This window comes from Saccostrea echinata, unplaced genomic scaffold (assembly GCF_033153115.1).
Source record: "Saccostrea echinata isolate AGI-Se365-2 ecotype Australia unplaced genomic scaffold, CSIRO_AGI_Sech_v1 ptg000054l, whole genome shotgun sequence".
In the NCBI taxonomy this organism is placed as follows: domain Eukaryota; kingdom Metazoa; phylum Mollusca; class Bivalvia; order Ostreida; family Ostreidae; genus Saccostrea; species Saccostrea echinata.
The window spans coordinates 26957501-26973468 of NW_026889803.1; the positions used below are offsets into that span (position 1 = coordinate 26957501).

At 31.3% G+C, this 15968-nt stretch overlaps 1 protein-coding gene across 1 annotated transcript in view; it reads left to right on the forward strand.

The window, feature by feature from the left end:
* Positions 1 to 6061, forward strand: part of LOC133205245 (syntaxin-like) — a 20043-nt gene extending 13982 nt beyond the window's left edge. The window contains exons 5-10 of the mRNA XM_061341011.1: positions 188 to 261; positions 921 to 1029; positions 2110 to 2183; positions 2566 to 2703; positions 3622 to 3732; positions 5409 to 6061. Of these exons, the coding sequence (XP_061196995.1) occupies positions 188 to 261; positions 921 to 1029; positions 2110 to 2183; positions 2566 to 2703; positions 3622 to 3732; positions 5409 to 5486 (584 nt within the window). The 3' untranslated portion in view covers positions 5487 to 6061. The remainder of the gene's footprint in view (positions 1 to 187; positions 262 to 920; positions 1030 to 2109; positions 2184 to 2565; positions 2704 to 3621; positions 3733 to 5408) is intronic.
* Positions 6062 to 15968: the final 9907 nt, after the last annotated feature.

Here is a 15968-nt window from a genome sequence, read left to right on the forward strand (position 1 = left end):
TTAAAACTTGGCTAATTTTATCAAGGGACATAACTCTAAGAAAAATATTAACATTATCGTGTATTTTTAGGCAAAAGTATATTTAGTAAACATACTCCTACCCATATAATAACTGGCATTGAAATGAAATTGTTTCAACAAGGATAAATGTTGCATTCTTATTTCTTCTATGATGTTTGTTTTTCAGATATTGAACAAAATATTGAAAAGGAGGAGCACTCAAATAAAACGTCTGCAGATTTAAGGATACGCAAAACACAGGTGAGTTTCTTTTTTCAAAGTCAGAGGGTGGGTAGCAGGAATTTTTTTTTTTTAATCTTTTTATAAAGTTGAAGATTAATCATGGTTTTGGGGTTCTCTTAAATTTGATTTGGTCACCTATTAATTAACAAGTGTTTTGTGCACTCCACATCAGCTTGTATTAAAAGGTATGCTACCTGCACATGAAATAGATTTAACCTTCAGTCATGTAACCATTTATATATTACATTAACCAAAACTGTGCAGCAGAGGGGTTAATTGTATTTAGATCTTATGTGACTAATTAACCATGAATTAATGATAAGCTCTAAATTTGTCATCCTGCATGTGAATTAACTTTCATGTTTTATGTTACATTGATTTATGAACATGTAATGGACATTTTACCAAGAAGCTTAATATAGACAATTTAAAATATTTTTAAAAAAAACATCAGATATGAAAATAGATTTAGAATTATTTATTATAATGCAATTACACTGTATATTGTAGAGATTTGTTTTCATTCACTAAAAAAAAAATTGAAAGAATGGGGGGAGATCTGCACAGTATACATTCATTTCTTTTTTATTTTCTTTTCTCGAAAGGAAGATGAACTATTTTTTTAAGAGGAATGGGTTTTTTACTTCATAATAATTTTTTGACAACTATTTTTATAGCATGCGACACTTTCCCGTAAATTTGTGGAGGTTATGAATGACTACAATGCTTGTCAAATAGACTACAGGGAGAGGTGTAAAGGTCGCATCCAGAGGCAACTGGAAATCAGTAAGGTTTTCTTTCTCACTGGGTAACTGCAACACATGCACACCTTCCTTCCAAGTACAGATGCTATTTTGAACTTTGGCTACTTTATACAGAGTTATTTTTTGAATTATTTGAATTCGCCCCATTTTAAATTAGCCCACTTTTAAAAAGGGCAAAGGGGGGGGGGGACAAATTGGGGCATAAATTTCCCTGTATACAGTATTCATATTTGGGTAAATGAAATATCATGGGTAAAGCTGAATGTACAGTGTCAGAATCAAAAATCAAGTCTTAGGTCAAATAATGAACGCCTAGGCCAAGTAATGAAGTCTTAGGTCAAATAATCCAAATTTTAGGTCCAATTGAACTTTGCAATATCATTTCAAACCTTGCCTTTATCTTTGGAAATTTACAAGATAAAGAATATTGGAGCATTTAGAGTCATGTTAACAAATACAGATTAGTTGTATGTCAATGTCAAAGGATATTTATATCTCACCACAGCAACTTTAGATTTGATTGTTAACTTTTTAAATTATCATTACATAAGATAGTGAGTTTATGTAAGTGCAAGTTGAAGGTCAGATTAAGGTCATATTGAACTAGATGGGAAAGGGAGGGAATGGGGGGTGGCATTTGCAATGAAAAACAAATTATAAATATATGAATGGGAATAAACTGTATTTTACATAACTCAAGTTTTAATTTCTCAATTATTGTCAATTACTCAATCTCAGTTACTGTCAAATCTCATTATCTCAAACTAAATGGGACCAAGATATTGAGTTTAAAATACACATAGAAAAAAGTGATTGTGATTTCCAACTCACTTCAACCATGGTATTTGTGACATCGATGTTAGATATAACAAAGTTTAACTGTATATCCTTGCAAAAAAATATATATGATAAAATTATATTCAGCTCTTATTGGGTAAATGTAAAATAATTGTCAAGAATGATTTTTTTTCAAAGCTCAATTAAAATGTAAAGAAAAATGCAATTTTCATTTTCACTTGGGTATTGTATAAAGTCAGGTTAAATTGGAACAAAGCAAGTTTGTGTAAGATTTATGCTATATATTTTTTTTTCCTTTTTTTAGCTGGAAGAACAACAACCAATGATGAATTAGAAAATATGTTAGAATCTGGAAATCCAGCAATATTTACGCAAGGGGTAGGTTCATGCAGTGCTAATTTCCATAGTGAAGTGAACTAAATTTATAGACAACTGTAAGCTAAAGTTATAAATATCTGGTAATTGTAAAGAAATAAAATGAAAATAGGATTAGCTCTGTTAAATGTCACATTATTGGAAAACATTGCAAACATATTCTAGTTTACTGTCACTGTGGAAATGTTTACTTTATATTAAGAATTCTACGTTAACTGATATGTTAACTCTGAATTAGAATTATTTGTTGACACTTACTTGAATTTATTAAGGTTCTTTGGCCCTCTGATAAGAGAGATAACTCTTATTCCTATAAATGACCACATGTATTATTTAAAATTTTCAAGTTAAAAGGCCATTTCTTTTAATTTTTTTTTCTTTTTAGATCATCATGGAAACACAAGCAGCAAAACAAACCCTAGCAGATATTGAAGCTAGACACAATGACATTATTAAGTTGGAAAATAGTATAAGAGAGCTACATGATATGTTCATGGATATGGCCATGTTAGTAGAACAGCAGGTATGTATTATCCTTAAGGTATCCGATCCATAAAAGGACATAATTTTCTAACCTTAAATATCCATCCTGTATTAAATACTCGGAAATTAATTCGAAGAATTTTAGAGTAGAAAAGGATTTACCAGGAGAAATTTTCAAAAATATAATTACCTAAGCAGTAATTAATTCATGAAGAATGCATTGAGGTCTATGGGGACAAGCAAATTTTTGAAAATAAAAATTTAAATACTAAGAATATCAAAAAAAAAATGCTTTGGTGAAAAGATGTATTTAATTATTAGGAATAGAAAAACAATTGAAAACTAATTTTTTACCAGATAGATTATTTTAGAATTGATTTTTATTGATTAAAAGCAAAGGGGGATAACTCAACAAGGACAGGACAAGGTCACAAATTAGGACACATTCCGCTCTTATATATTGATACTAAAACATGAAGATTATGTCTACATATACTGAGTATTCAGCCAATATATATCTGTTATGCATTCAGATTCATTGAATCTGAGACTATTATGGATCGGATACCTTAACATAGCAGATTTAGGAACTGCTTCACTTTGTGTGTGAATTGGAAACACTGAAAGGATACTTAGTTAATATAATCTCTAACTTCAGGCCCTTGCACACTTAATCATTGAACAGTTCAAATGTGCAATCAAGGTCAGATAGGAATTTTGCCACATTGGCGTGATCCAGGGTTATGCACAAGATTAGTTTTTATCACAACATTAAAGATGAAAACAAATCTTGAGTGGATCTTCTGCTATTTACAAAAGAATTATTTGAATATTCACTTTTATAAGTATTGGTAATATTCATTTTATTTAATATTGAGCTTTTTCAAACATATTTTGGTTGTAAGAAAAAAAAATATTTGTATTTATTTATTTATTTTTTTTTTTTGTGTATTAACAGGGAGAGATGATAGATCGTATAGAATATAATGTAGAACAAGCTGTGGATTATATAGAAACGGCAAAAAGTGATACGAAAAAAGCTGTCAAGTATCAGAGTAAAGCTAGGCGGGTAAGTATGGGGGGTATATTAGGGGAGCCACAGTCACCAGTAATGATCATGTCTTCACAACTTAGTTCTTATAAGTCATCACATTCTTATTTTATGGCTTTGTTTTGCTTTAAATTTAATATGTTGTTGATACATAGAGTGACTGCTGAGATATACTCCTTTCTGAGACCTTATTTCCTCCCCCTCCCCCTGCCCCCCTCTTACTTTGTGTGTGAAATAAAAAGTATTTTAAAACCAATTTTAAGTTCATGCTAAGCGCTTTTTTTTTTTGTTCCACTCAGGATCAAAATTTTAGTGTCATTTAATTTTAATGAATCATGCTAAAAAGGTTAACTTTTTTCTTCTATTATAGATCTTCTGCTTGAGATATGGGAATTCCTATGTGATCAATCGTAGGGTTTCTGAAATATAGGGATATTTGAAATGCTGCTCAATACCTAGAACTCATGTAAAAATGTAGAACAGAGTTTATGGTAAAGAGTTCTACCCTAGGTTAAGGAAGAATCTTGAATTGTGACCTTAGTAAATATTTCTTTCGTAGCTTAAGGAGGGATGCAGACTTGTGACTGTAGTAAACAGTTCTACCATAGCTTAAGGCATCGTCTCAAGCCACTGCTTTTTTGTCCATTCTATTTTCACAAACTTGTGGCTGCCTACTACAAAATTTTTTCATTCTCACAAATGAATCGGTGAATATTTATTAACCGACGCCAGATTTATTTTGACAGATGAAATCACTCTGTAACAATTTTAAGTACATTTACATGGCGGCGCCCATGCTCTGCATGGCAGATTTATTGATAAAATACGATAGATCCTGAAGAAAAGAGGCGAGTAAGCTATATTCTAAAGTACTTACAAAGCTAACATTAAAAGACTGGGTTTTGAATGCAGATGTTGTTTGAATACGCTGAATAGCGTAACTCGTTTAAACAAGGAGTTGCTTGCTCGTGGTTATGGTTACATCCAACTATCACATAGACCACTCATTTTCATTGGACAAAAGGTTTCTGACTTGTAGCTTCAGAACCTTATTACATTGGTTGAATGTGTATCACACTAATATTTATGAGAACAAGAGAATTTTATAGTAGACAGCCACAGGTTTGTGGAAATAGAATGGACACAAAACACATGCCTTGCCATGAGCTTCAGGAAGAATCTAGCAATGTGACCATAGTAAACAGTTCTACCATTGCTTAAGGAGGATGTCCCTCTGCTAAGATAAGAGAGATAACTCTTAAATGATAAATCACAGTGTTTCCATTGTAAAATTTTAGTCTTCAATTTTTTTTCTTCAAATCTTGACTTTCATTTATATCTTAACTTTCTGCCAAAAAATTGTCACAATTCCATTTAAGTGAGTAGAAGGTTGTTCTCTCTCTGTGCATGTAAGTAGGAGGGAATTACTAAGTTAACCTTAGATTCCAGTAATCAGTAAAAGACTTGGAAAGTAGGAGTTTGACTATTCTTGGAGGCCCAGTGAATAGTATGGACCTATTACCTGTTGACATAAACCTTGGTATAACTCAGTCACATTTTAGGATTCACATACACATAATCTGTCAGGCACTTACTAGTATCAAAGAGTTTAGCATTAAAGTTTTATAAATAATTTATTTGAAGTGTGTGCTTTCAGCACTTTGTTTTAATTTTGTTTCTTTTTTTCTTTTCAGAAATTAATCATGATCATCGTTTGTGTTGTTGTATTACTTGCTATCATTGCAATTATTTTGGCTACCAGTCTGGGTTAATGCTGCATGTTAATATGAAAAAATCAGCTCACAAACTTGATGTGGACACAAATATATCCTTGAGAGAGAATATCCATTGTGAGGAATTACTGCATGAGACAAAAAAAAAAACAATATTCTATGGCTAAATGTACTGATATTGGTACATGACAGTGATGACCACTTTTCATTAGAGACTGTGTTCAAAGCAACGATCCAGGGCAGTTTTAACGACTCTAATCCACTTGGAGAAACTTTTTAAATTTTATTGCTGAGAATAGCTGCACCATGTAGACATATACCGTTTTGTTTATTTGTCTACTAGAACAATGACACAAGACATTGTAATGTAGCATGATATTTCCTAATTTAGAATTTTGTTGTGTGTAGAGACATTTTTTAGTGCAAGGCTGGCAAGATTCTAAATTAGCGGTGTTGTTTTAACTATAGATTATTTCAACCTCAATCATTCCTACGTGATATATGAGTAGCACTAGAAGAAACAATATATATGTGAATTCTGGTGAAATCTTTGAACTTCTATCCATGATTTTTTTTTTATGAATTTCTTGAATAAAACATATTTATTAAGCTAACTTTACCATGTTTATTGTATTTGGAATACATGCATTAGTAGTTTTTGAGGGAGGGTAGTGTGTCGTTACAGTTAGTAAAATACTCATTGAAATGTCTCTTAATTATGTGAATTTGTTGATTTTTTTCTGTGTAGAGCATTAATCTTACCATATGTAAGGAGATGGTATTTTGGTTTATTGGATAATATTTGTTAGTAACAAAAGTTCTCCATATAAACTACACAACAAACTTTTCATCCCCATCAATAGTCAAAGAGATGGTTGGTGTGAACATGTTTTTATGAACTTTCAAATGGATTGAGAAACAAGTTCTTAAGGATGCTTTAAACACTTCATACTGAAGAGTTCAGATTCTTGGTAGATGTATACTGTTAGAGTTATCTGCCTTTAGATGTAGAGAATACCAGTAAATGGAAATCTACATTGAAATATTAATGACACGATTTGTAATAGAGTATTCCTAATATTATAATAGACCAGTATAAAGTAATTGAATACCTTATTTGCATTAAATGTGAAGTTAGTAAGCTAAAATGATTACTTCAAGTTTGAACATTTTTTTCATGGAGAAATATGGCAGGTACTTTAAGTTAAAAAAAAAAATAGATAAAATAGATAAACTCAGTGAGTAAACCTTTCTATTAGATAATTTTCTCACCAAAAAAAAAATTTTAAGAGACTCCTATTCCTTTCCATATATTGACAATAGGAGGTTTGACAATCAGCACATTACATAACATTTCTACTTAAAAATATGAAATATGATTTTTCTAATCATAAACTATTATTTAATAAAGAAAAAAACCCAACAGTTCCAGCTACAATATTTCCTATATTTTAGAGAGCTCTTCTTTTCCAAGAGGCTTAAATAGTCTAAAAATGGCCATGAGCACCCAGTCCTCCTCTTGCAATTGTAATGTCAAGTATAGCTATTTAAAATATTATGAACTCATTTGAGAACAATTAAGATATTAAATCTTTATTAACAATATACAGTACTTACACAAGTAAGTGGAGTCCTTCAGTGTCTTCGAGTTAAGGGTACAATAAAACGCGGTTATAGTGAAGTGCTAGGAATGAAAATTTTTGATTTATTATAAATGTAATTCTTTACATCTGGTGAGTTAATAAAATGTTAAAAAAACTACAGGGAATGAAAATCACCTCGCTGAAAGCAGAGATTCATCATAAGGTGTTCACTCTAAGCGTGTTTTACTGTAGTATTGTTTTATGTAAAATCTGGTTACGGAGAACTGGGTTATAAGGAAATCTTTGTTAAAAGAAAGTTTTATGAGTTACTGTAGTCTTGTTATACAGTAAAACTTGGCTATGGAGAAGGCGGTTATAAGGACATCTTGGTTAAAAGGAAAGTTTTATGAATGACTTTAGTCTTGTTATACAGTAAAACTTGGCTATGGAGAAGGCGGTTATACATGTAAGGACATCTTGGTTAAAAGAAAAATTTTATGAATTACTGTAGTCTTGTTATACAGTAAAACTTGGCTATGGAGAACGCGGTTATAAGGAAAAAGTTTTATGAATTACTGTAGTCTTGTTATACAGTAAAACTTGGCTGTGGAGAACGCAGTTATAAGGACATCTTGGTTAAAAGGAAAGTTTTATGAATCCTGTAGAATAAGGAATAATTTCATTACTTAGTAACAAATTGTATCATTTTGACTTATTTTAAGCATTTTAAATGGTTATCTAGAGTAAATGTTTACGTTTTCTGTCCCATAATTGTCCATGATATGATTTTATGAAAACACAGCAATGTTATGGTTAATGGTGTATGTACTCAGTGTATAGTATATTAATTTGAGCAAAGAACTCTTGACCAAATTCGTCTCCCATAGGTCCGGCAGGTCCCAGTATCAGTTTAGTCTATAACTATTAGACTGTATATTAGAATTGGAAACATCGAATGTCATCTGGACATCCTCTTTGTTACATTTGGTCATCTTTGAGATAAATGTAAAAGGTGAAGATAACGAAGATTGATCAATCTCATTAATCCACTATATACAAAACGAATAGGTGGGATCAGGTGCCTGGAAGAAGTAAGCATCCCCTGTCGACCGGTCACACCCGCCGTGAGCTGTATGTATTGATCGGGTAGACAGAGTTTTCCGTAGTCAAATTTAGCATAAAGGTACAAAAAATAGTATAAACTATTTGATTGGTTACTATTTTTATGACCAAACACCAGAATTCAAATCAACCGAATTATTAAGCATTGTAAATAACTGTTAAAGACTTTTTAATCTTGGAAAAATATTTGTTGTCTATTCGTTCAAGTATTTTTACGTTCTGTATTTACATTAATAATATTTTGTATTTGCCATTTTGATAAGGCCAGTTGTCTTAAATTAGAGGGAAAAAAGAAATTGTATCTTTATACAACATGTATGACCTGCATATTTTGCTTTTTTCCCTTTTTGGTGAAATTATTTGTAACACTATGAATGAATTGTGGTCCCCCGCTTTTGGGACTTACTGGTTTGGATACAATGCTTTATTGTAACTGTCTTGTCTTTCCATCTTAAAAAAAAACTTTTAACCTTGGTCATAACTTTGGACTGACAGAGGAAAGGGTCCCATTAAAAGTCAACATCGTAAAAATCCATTAGAATTCCCCAAAAATATTACTCCTCGGCGTACTTATGATGGGGAAAAAAGCAAAGTATACAGGTCATTGTAATCTTTCAGATACGAATGGATATGAAAATAATTTATGTTGGTGTGTTGTTTTTGCAAAAGTTATGCTTTCTACTGGGTTGTTTGGGAAGTGTTAAAATAGTTGTTATAGCCTTTTGTATATAGATACAGTTTCTTTTTTCTCTCTAATTTAAGCCAACTGGCTTATCAGAATGGTAAACACAAAATATTATTAATGTAAATACAGAACGTAAAAATACATGAATGAAAAAATACAAATATTTTCCCAAGATTAAAAAAATCTATAACAATTATTTACAGTGCTTAATAATTCGGCTAATTTGAAAATACTCGGTTTAATAAAATGATACTCTTTCAAAATTATTTTTCTTAACTTATTATACGAAGGGCACTTTGTTATGAAATGGAATTTAATATCATGGAGGTTACAGTGGTTATATAATCTCTTTTATCTTCGTCACGTTTTTCGTTCAACATATAGTTAGATAACCGAAAAAATGTAATAATCGTTGGTGTGTGTTTCATTATTGGTTCTGTTTTTGGTCCAAATTTTGTCAAATCTGATTGCTCGCCAACATTGTAAAATGTTGATGAAAAAAAAAAAAACAAAACAAAACAAACAAACAAAACAAACAAACAAAACAAAACAAAAACTTCGAATGGTTTGAAATAATTTCGTCTAGAAATTTTTGTTTATAATAATGTGTCCAAAGGAGATGGGTGAACAAGGCGTGCAGAATGCCTATAGCTTCAGATATATAAAAATCATATTCAATTTGTGAATTCAGTATATAGAGTAAAGTTCTCATTATTGAAATTTATGAAATTATAATACTAGTTAACAAAATTTTCTGAGGATATTCTTTTCTGATTTCAAAAAATAATGTGGTATTCGTGGGGTTCGAACGCTAGCAATAAAAATCCTGAGTATCATTTTCCCTTGACACTTACACGCTAACCATTACGCTACTTAAATCATCTTTGTGATATGACCCTTGACTAAATGGACTTCAAGTATTTCTTGGAAAGATGCGAATGTTGTGTCATAAGTGTATTTTCAAGGTATAGTGGGTCTTTGCTCCATGTTTTTGGTAACCAAAAAATGTACATTTTTACGCCAATTTTGAGGATGACTTTTTTTTAACAAGAGGCCCAAGGGCCTTAACGGTCACCTGAGTATAATACAACAATTTAGAGGATCCATAGAGTATAAAATGAACTGAAAGGTGAAGCTTTGTTGCCCAAAAGCAAGAAAAATAGGTTGATCAGGATCAACACAATAATTAGTCTAATATTCATTAACAGTTCTTAAATTAGGTTCTAATTTGTCCCCATTTATCACTCTCACCATACAGTATATTAACAAACTATCAATGCTTCTGTACTATTTTAATTCCTTGTTGAAATCTCTTACATTGGCCTCTCTTGGTATTTGATGAACATTTAATAAGACAAGTTATTTTTGTCTCATTTTTATTTATCTATTACTTACAAGTCTACCTGGTCATTAAAACTATGAAAGTACTTTTTGTATTATACAATAAAAATTCTTGCATAATTCTCTTATTCTATTAACCTTTCAACTACATTATTTACAGTGATCAAATTATCAAAAGTAAATGGCAAAGAGGAATAACTCCTCTCAGTAGAGTACAAGTTAATAGAGCCCTGACCAGGACCAGAACACTTGACCAAATGATCCAGATGTTCAAAAATCTGGTAAAAATATCTCTCCTTATTAAAACTTTTACTATTTTTGCCTCTGATATGCCCAGGTGCAGAGAAGATTTTTAAAGAAATAATGCATTTTTACTACATATTCACTATATCATCAATAGAGCCCCCACCCCCCACCCCTCCCCACCGAGAAAAACCAGAGCCACTCACCCTGGGACCAGAAGTTTGCTCATCATAAGTAATCACTTTGTTTATCTGCTTAACACTAAGGAGCCACCAGGATTATTTAATAGAATTAATGCATTTTCACTATATTATCAAGAGCCCCACCCTTACACCAGCACATCTTACCCAGGGGTCATGCAATTCACTACTCTGGAAGAAGCACTCTTGCTCATCATAACTTTATACTTAGCTTCTTTGCTTTTTAACCAGAAGCAGAAAAGAATATTTTCAAAGAAATTTTGCTTTTTCACTATATAATCAATAGAGCCCCCCCCTTTTCACCAGAACCCTTGATCCTGGGGCCATGAAATTCACAATTCTGGAAGCGGCATCCTTGCGTATCATAACAATGTACTTAGTTTGTTTAAATAATACCCAGGGGAAGAGAAGAAGATTTTCAAAGAAATAATTCACCTTCACTAACGGATCTATATAGACCCACCCTAGCACCAGAACCCCTGTCCCTGGGGCCATGAATTTCACAATTTTGGAAAAGGCATCCTTGCTTATCATAACTATGTATTTAATTTGTTTAAATAATACCCAGGAGTAGAGAAGAAGATTTTCAAAGAAATAATGCACGTTCACTATATGATCTATATAGCCCCGCCCTAGCACCAGAACCCCTGACCCTGGGGCCATGAATTTCACAATTTTGGTAGAGGGCTCAATCCTTATTACAATTATGCCAACAGTTTGACTGCTTGGTGTCCAGGAGTAAAGAAGATTTTTAAAGATTGCATTAATTTTGGTGGTTTTAGCCCCACCCCTCAGGCCCCAGGGGGGCAGGGACCATGAAATTCACAAATTTTGCTCCCCTTCACAGATAGATGCCATATGCTAAAATTGGCTGATATTGGTTCAGCGGTTTCAGAGAAGAAGCTGAATATGTTCAAATGTTAACACACGACGCACGACGGACGACGACAGACGAAAACAGATAGCAATAGGTCACCTGAGTGACTCAGGTGACCTAAAAATGGAGCTAAGACCCACTCATATAAAAAAAAAAATGTGTTACAATATGAGAAAACGGTCCTTTATGCTCTCTTTAGTGTGTGTATGCTATTTTATAGACAAATAATTTCAATCTTTGTAAGATTTTTGCAAATGGTGGAGATTTTAAATAAAGTATTAGACAAATAATTTCAATCTTTTTAAGATTTTTGCAAATGGTGGAGATTTTATATAAAGTATTCTTTAATGTTAGATAAAATATCAAAGAAAATCTTGTTATAATTGAGATTTTATATCTTCATGTTTATCGCACTATAGGCATTTCCATCGCCATGTTCGCCCATCTTCTTTGATTTATAATGTTCATGCCTCCGTTCTTTAGTACTTTGATTTTAAAGACTGCTTTGTGTACATTTTACAACACATTCTAAATTTGTAAAATTCATATTTTTTATTTCGAAACTAACCACACGTAACACCATGTATTTGTAGCAAAATTTTAATATTTCATCCATTTGATTTATTTATTTCCAAGTTTAGCAGAGACAATTTATTTTCTTCCCTGGAAAAAATTGACAGAAACTCTGTTTTGGGGTGGGTGTGGGTGGGTTAAGTACCACCAGTTAAATTTAGACTATTTATTTTCTTCACATTGCAGGACATGCAAAATATTTATTGTCAACATTTTCAAGGACAGATATATTTATCTCCAAAATCTGCCAGTACCCCTTTCAATATCAAGTGGTCGTCCCCAAATATCATGTAATTTTTTAATATTCTGGGTGGAGGTAAATGCAAAATTCAAGTTAGCATGTAAGTTTTACATGTAGCCTCCACACAGAAAATTTTTGATTTAAAACATGATTTTTAAAAATTTGATCCAATATTTAAAAATATTCCGCTGTGTCCCATTCATTGTACGCATTCAATTAAAATACATAGTATTATATACTATAAAATGTGAACGAAATGTACATATCAAAATATTTGCTTTATGGTATACTATTTTTCGGAAAACTATAATTTGCAATGTAGAGAAAAGATTCAAATATAAGGAATACTAATATTTAGGTATGTTAGACCCAGTGTCAATGGTAGTTAACCATGACTTAAATATTGCTTGACTTCATAAATTGTTGTTCTTGTTTCGCATAGAGAAATCAGGCTTTCTGAAATGTAGAACTATGTTTTTATGTGGTTTTAATCATATATCTAAAGGATGAAAAAAATTAATATAATGCACCGAGTGTAAGTTACCATTCTCATCTTTTTAAAAGGATACATGACAGGGACAAAAATTGCATGGATTGATCTAATATGTTTTTTTGATTTTGAATAGAAATGACATGAATAAGAATTAAATCCATGTAAAGATGTAAAAAAAAAAATGTAAAGAAATCGTAAGTTGTTTTTTTTTTTGTTTTTTGTTTTTGTTTTTTTTAGGTACTTAGATAGATAGGCAACTTTGTGTCGTTTTCTATGTAATTCTATACAAAATGTTGCACACACATTTAACATTGTGACAAAATTCTCCCACTTTACCTGGCAAACATTATTCAGGCTACCTATTTGAATATAAATCTATGAGAAATATTGCTGATTTCAGGAAAAAAAAGTTTGTGTGTTTGTGTTATTTATCCCTAAAGTGTTTCACAGATCACTACCAGGAATAATCTTTGAACCTTTTACGCCATCGAATGTAGCGATTTAGATACTGTCATAAAAATATCTCTGTTTAGAATAAATATGATTTTTCTTTTAAATATTGATATCTAAAGCTTACTTTTTTTAAAAAAAAACTTCATAGTTAAATCTTAACTTTTTTAAAAACTTGATAGCTAATTTTTACCTTTTTTGAAAACTTAAAAGCTATCAATTTTTTTTAAATTGATAGACTCAGATATCTAAATCTTAACCTTTTTTGCCCTTAGCAATAACCAGGTAAACTATATGATTTTGTGCAAATTTCTGAGTGTGTGAAACTTCAAAAGTACCATTGAATTGTATATTTATGACTTTTTTCTTTTCTTTGCAGAAGAAAATCATGATCATGATTTGCCTAGTGGTTTTAATTATCGCTCTAGTTGCAATACTTGGAGGTTTCCTTGGATGACGTCACAGATTGCCTGTAGACTTCTTTTTACATATAGTGAATATTTTTTCTTTTATTTCTTACTTCATTGTAACTGTAAAGGATGATTTGCTGTGTAACATGTTGAAAGAGTAGTCAGTCATTTTAATAAGACATTTTAAATAAATATTATACAGATACTGATAATAAATATTCAAACCTCGTTATCTCAAACTCGATGGGACCGAGAAAAGACTTCGAGAAATCTGATTATTCGAGATATTGATGAGGCTCTTGCTTGTAGGAATTTGTAGGAATAACATCTATACTATACGAAAATAATAGTAAATTTATTCGAACTTGGCCCTTCATTTACATAAAATACAGATAATTATTAATTCCTATTTAGTTCACATAACACTGAATGCTGAATCATTTTTATTATATAATCAAACATTGATAATTAATATGCTGCTAAAAGAATATCACCAATCCATGTAATTGGGGATACCTTTTCACATACATGTATATTCTCTCACCCCAGACTCTCAAATTCGAATGTTCTGGGAAATATGAAGAAATTCAAGTTATCAATGCTATCATTATCAGTAACAGGGATATACTATAACAAATGAATCGTGCAATTTTTTAAAATAAATTAATTTGACGACATAGCACCACATTTTAACATCTTACGTGAAGAGGTAAAAGAAGTTCCTGAATCATTATTGGTTTGAAAGTTATGCTATTTCCAAATAAATAAAGGCTAAAAAAAGTAGTTTTCTTTTTTCGATGTCATTGAATGACTGGTATAAACGACATGAAAAAAATCTATTGTACATCATTTTTACAGTAACATATAGCTTTTTAAAAAAAAAAATGTCAAAAATAAATAATTCTTTTTGAAAGAGCTTATTGTCGAAATGGCTTGAACATTTCTAGATAGATAAAAACTTAACAAGACAGATTATGTTCCATGCAGTCGCATGTGGACAACTTCAGTGGTGTAAAACAAGACAGATTCACTTTTCATTAATCAACAATTCTGTTTGTAGGAAATTGTTTATAACATACTTGAAAATTTTACTCTCTCAAGACAGACACTCTTTGTTTGCATATCCGTTGTAAAGTTATTAAAACTGTGCTTCACTGCTTTTATTCATCTCAAGACAAGAAAACGGCTGTACATGAAGCTCATTTCTCACACAGTCGGGGACAATAGATTCCTTTAGGAACTGTAGGTTTTACCTCCGCTCTTTGACTCCGCCTGTAGTGTATAATGTTTGTCTGTCTGTGCGTTTGACACTTGTTTTCCATAAGTTGTTTTGGTTAACCTTTGAAATACAGTGTATTGCTTTGGAATTTGATATACATGCACATGTACAGAGTTTCAAACTCAGGGGTTTCAGTTGCAAACCACATGACCATTCATGAACGAAGTACGATAATTTTGTGGTAATTTGTCGAAATATCAATAACAAATCCAAGATGAAACTAACATTAAACTTTTTGTTTTAAAGACATTACAAGAAAATATCTATCTATCACATCTTTTTGCTATCCTTATTTAAAACGGAACGACGTTTTTGATTCAAAATTGACTTTTAGAAAACGTGCTTCAGTGTCTTTTTTTTCGTCTTCCGATAACAAAACTCAATAAAACACGCATTTAGAGGGACCCACTATATCGTTGTACGTCTTTTGACTATTTTTAGGTCCTGCTGTAAAAAAATAAAAATGACACCCCCCTCAAAAAAAAAAAAAAAAAAGAGAGAGAGAGAGGGGAACAAAAACTAAGATAAAAAAAGAAGGAAAAAACAAAACAAAACAAAATATGACAAAAACGAAAAAGCAACAACAACAAACAAAAAAAAAACAAAAAAGCAACCAAACAAACCAAACCGAAAACATCAAAATAAATTAAAGAAAACGTTTTCCCATAAATTTAATACATCAAATAGAATGTTATACCCTAGTGGGTAAAAAAAGGCCCTCTTCTTTAAAATTTTTATTCGATTCCGGAATGAATCATTGAGGTCGACGATTGTTCGAAATAATTCCAATATACTTCCCATGTTGCTTGAACAAAAATAGTTGCTTTCCATGTTCGCAAAATAATTCTGAAATGTTTTAAGTTGTGAACAGAATAGCTAAAAATTAATGACTTAAAAACTATTTTTGCAATTATTATTGAAGTAGTACATGTACATGTAAATGACTGAAGGTTTGGAAAGTTGTTTATGTGTGAGAGTGATAGCTTTTCACCCCTGATTTGATAACTTTCAATCCTCTGACGGA